General features: G+C 57.6%; 1 protein-coding gene across 1 annotated transcript; it reads right to left on the reverse strand.

Annotated features, from left to right (window-relative positions):
• Positions 1-2,488: 2,488 nt before the first annotated feature.
• GGTG_14241 (hypothetical protein) lies at positions 2,489-3,821 on the reverse strand. The gene is made up of 2 exons (XM_009232168.1): positions 3,242-3,821; positions 2,489-3,129 (listed from the first exon to the last, which is right to left on the reverse strand). The coding sequence occupies exons 1-2, from the start codon at positions 3,680-3,682 to the stop codon at positions 3,031-3,033; spliced, it is 540 nt and encodes a 179-aa protein (XP_009230432.1). The 5' UTR covers positions 3,683-3,821; the 3' UTR covers positions 2,489-3,030.
• Positions 3,822-4,309: the final 488 nt, after the last annotated feature.

A 4,309-nucleotide genomic window follows, 5' to 3' on the forward strand; every position in this document is an offset into this window, starting at 1 on the left:
TAATGCCTGAGGTCGCTGCTGCCGACCAAGACCACCTCACATTGGACGGATGACCCGCTGCCCACCGGCCCTTAGCCTTGCTTTTCTTTTTCTTTTTTTCTTTCTTTTTTTGCTTTTGGTGCAGAGTTCGACGCAGCCACGAGTAGGTACGTACCCGGCAGGCCCGTGAGCCTACGCGGTTCCAGCACAGCGACCTTGCTTCGGCTGGGACTGGCTGGACTGCTGGGCTCCAGGCTGGCTGATTCAGTCGGGCTTGCTGCTGAGGCCTGCCCAGTCAGTTAGTTCACGGAATTGGTCAATCAAGTCGGTTAGACCTCCAACTTGCGCATCCACGGCCGAGGCCCGTCCGATTTTGATTGTGTTGCCGCCTGGTGTCCTGTCTTCTTTTTGCTCGTGAATTCCAACTGGTCCCCCCGCCTCAATTTCCTCGCCCTCCTTTGCCTTCCCTGCATTCCATTTCGGGTTGCGCGGCTGCTCTTGTTGGTTCCTCTCACACAGTGACCTGCCTGCTTTGCCAGCCGGCCGACAAAAAAAAAGGCCCAAAAAATGGAGCCAAACAAACCTCCGTCAGGTCGGCCGGTCCATTCCCACGTTGGGCTTAAACAGGATGAGTTTTAATCTACCTCCCTCGTTGGGTCAGCCGGGCCAAGCAGCCAGCACAAGTAGACAGCAATCAGCACCGAAAGGCACCGCACCACACCACACCGCGCCGGCACCAAGCCACCGCAAAAGTCATAACGTCGGACATGCAACGAGACGATGTGGGGGGCGGGACAAACAATATGTCACATTCCCTCACAGCGCAGGACAGAGAGACTCTAAAGCCGGCCTTATTGATTGACGGGCTCCGTCGAGGGGCAACTGGCCAGGAGAGACAGATAGGCCGCCCTGCAAGTCCCCTGTCCGTATCGAGTACCTGCGCCCTGTGCGCTTTATTCATACGCAACGAAGCGCCTAGGCGGTCGGACGCGGCGGTCAGAAACGGAGATGTCTGTGGCAGTCATTTCGTAATCGAATAAAAATGTCAAATTTCGCCGACAGCCTTCCCGCCGCCCCGAAGAGAAATACGAAAGTCAAATGAAGCAAACAGAGAACAAAAAACCATCGTCAGGTGTTTTAGCGGTCGAGACATGGGCAGCGGGAATGGTGTATTCCGCATTTTTTTACTTGCGTCCTTCCCGGCCATTTCTCTACTTGGCCGGTACGCAATGCTGCCGTCCGTATTCGACTCTGAGGCAGCAGCCGGGACCCATCAGGCTCTGGCGACGCATCATTTCGCCATACGGATCCGGATCCGCGCGCATGAGTTTGCCTTATGACGGAGGACGACGGATTCGCCTATCAATCGTGCTGTTGCTGCCCCTTGTTCCATGGCAACAGGCCTCCTCACCTCCCTTGTTCGGGTGAGAAGGAGAACGGGCTCGCATTCCCCTCAATGATGATCACATGTTTGGGGATCCACAAAGAAAGGGGTGGCGTCTGTTCACGAAGAGTGAGCCAACCTCTTTGGAAGGCAATGAACCAAGACAGTGTGGCACACGTGCGGAGCTGTCGCAGAGGGTGAAGCAAAGGTACTTTCATGTTCTTGGCCAGGGGGGTGCGCCAGTCAGCCGTGTCTAGCGCCCAATCAGAGTCTATGAGGTGGTTCTGGCAAGCCACGCCGAAGGTACTGTGTATTTTCCGGCGACAAGTAGCAGAAAAGGGAAAGAAGACTGACAACGGACTGGCACGGAGCAGAGACAAACAAACAGAAAAAATAAACCCATGTTGCCGCCGTGACAGTGAGGCGGAGGCGGAGGCGGCATTCCAGACGGCATGCGCACCAGTGGTTTATTGCTACCTATGCCTCCCCCGTTTGATTGAAAACGCCTGCAAATCTCGCCTGTAGTGTGGAGGGATTGGGAGTGGAGCACCAACCAGAACAGTGCGACCTGAGCCGTCCCAGTGTCAATCCGTAAGCCGATCTTGCAGGGAAGCTGGCGGGTGCGGATGGGCGCTCCGTTTGGCGAGATGCATCCGGCGCAGCACTGGCTCCTTTTCTTTTTTTGTTTTTTTTTGTTTACATAGTGGTTTTTGGTGACATTATCATACTTGTTTGCATGCTAATATTCCTCCCTCCCCCTTGTCCACGCCCGCCTGCGCTACGGCAATTGCACTTGCGTCACGAAGCAACACCCGAGCTTGCAACAGGAAGCAGCATGACGGTGGAAACACGACTGGTGGACACGAGCGTGGGCAGGAAAAAAAGGGGTGCGTATAGTCGATACGGGCAAGGGCTTGGCCGTCGAAACGCCGACGTCGCAATACACCATCATTGCCAGTCGATGCCAGGACATGACTCCCGTCGCCGTCCCAAGGTTCCGATCAGCGATTCCATCAGGCATCAGGGGTTCCATTGTATCTTGGTTTGAGTGCGCGTGCCAGAGCAAGGAGGAGGAGAGGGGCCGGAGCGCCGGAACCGTCGCGACAGTACCCAAGTACCACCACGCAGAGAAAGGCGCTGGCCAGGCCAACGACCGACCTAAAATGCAAATCCTGTTGCGCACAGGGCAGCGCATCCCCCCCCGTCCCTTGCGTCGCACCGCCTTCTCTAACGGGCTGGGCGGTGGGGTGGCCAACGTTGAGCAGGCTTTCTGCACCGGCCACCAATCCCAGCATGCTTCGAGCAACAGCCATGATACGCTGGCAAATGTTTCACACTTTGTCAATTCTATGGGAATGGACAAAGGCACGCTTGCGAACTTGCCCGAGACAGGGAGCGAGGGGGTTTTTTTTTTTACCCAAGTTTTCCCAAGCGGCTGCCGATCCCCGATTTCAGGACCTCCAACATGCCGAGCCATTGCACGATGCAAGGCGAGACACGGCGGCAGCCCAGCCCTTCGTTTTGATGTGCTGCCACCGGTGGTTTTGCCCAGTTCCAAGAAAAGACGGTCGCAGCTTACCATCCGTCTCTTCCTTCCCTCTCTGCCTGTCCGCCTGGCCACACACCCACCCCATCCGCACGACCGCTGGCTGCCGCACCACACTACCTCAGCCGGGCCAGGGCCAAGGTGCATGTCTGTAAAGGGAAAATGGCGCTGGCGGACTGGCTGCTTGGCGAGCCGAGGCACCGACAGGTTCTGTGTAGCCCTGCTAGTCGGTACCTACGGGTCAGGCTCCAGGCTCCATCCAGCGTGGCTTTGCCCACCCAGCGCCTCCCAGATCTGCCCCGAAATCCATCAGTCGAGCGAGCACTGCTTACCTGGGACCCTGTAAGAGTGAGGCCAAGAGCACCGGCAACGGAGCAAGGGGGTACCCCGACGAACCCAGAGAGGGCAATGCGGCTTCCTCGCCCAGTGTGACGCTGCCCTTTCCAACCTTGCGAAACCCGAGCATGGACCGCCCAGCCAAAAGCTGGCTTGCGGTTCTTCTCCATCCCTCTCGCTCCCTCTCCGTCTGCCATGCTTGCAGGGCGGCTAGTCGGCAGACGGTCGACGGAACAAACGCCCTGGGCCTCTCTGGCCGGTCCAAGGTCGTAATGGCAGCGGACACGCGCACAGGACAGGGCCTTGCAGACCGACGGCAAACTTTCCCTTTCCCGCGCGCCCTGCTGCTGCGGCCATGCCCCCCTTCGGAACAAGTCCCTCAGACGGAGATGCGGACCATACGACGCTACCGGCGCGGCCTTTTGCCATCTCGGCATGTGGGGGCCAGCTAATAAAACAGGAGATCCCTTTGGCGGACAGCGTAGCACACACAGTCACTCACACACTCACACACCACGGAGTACTGTGCACACACACACACACACACACTCCGCGTCCCTCGCTTCCGATGCGCCGTTTCCAAGACGGGGCATTCCCATCGACTATTCTCGTACCCACGAGCAAGGACCCATCGGTCCAGCAGGGCAGAACGGTGCTACCTGCCGACCCAACGGGATCTAGGACAGGCCCAAATAACAGAAGCGAAAAAATACAAAAAGAAAAAGTTTTTTTTTCTGCGCAACACACGATCTCTATCTAGCGTGGAGGGGCAAGCCAGAAATGGTCTGGCGATTTCCAAGCATGGGCCTCCTCCTGCCGCGTCGCCTTCTCCCACACCGCGAACTTTCGCGTTAATTGAATTTTTTTTTTCGCCTCTCCACCCAAATGGTCAATGGAGGTGGGGTGGATGGGGTTTCGCATCGCCTCAAAAGGTGGGAGGAGAGGGCAGGGATGGCACCTATTTCCCAACGAACAGCAGGCGAATGACTGGCGCGACCGCTAAGTTGATGCCCCCCTGCCCAGATTCTCCTTCGCTCGCTCGGGGCGCCCATGGCGGGCGACCC

Source organism: Gaeumannomyces tritici (genome assembly GCF_000145635.1).
Source record: "Gaeumannomyces tritici R3-111a-1 unplaced genomic scaffold supercont2.193, whole genome shotgun sequence".
Lineage (NCBI taxonomy): Eukaryota > Fungi > Ascomycota > Sordariomycetes > Magnaporthales > Magnaporthaceae > Gaeumannomyces > Gaeumannomyces tritici.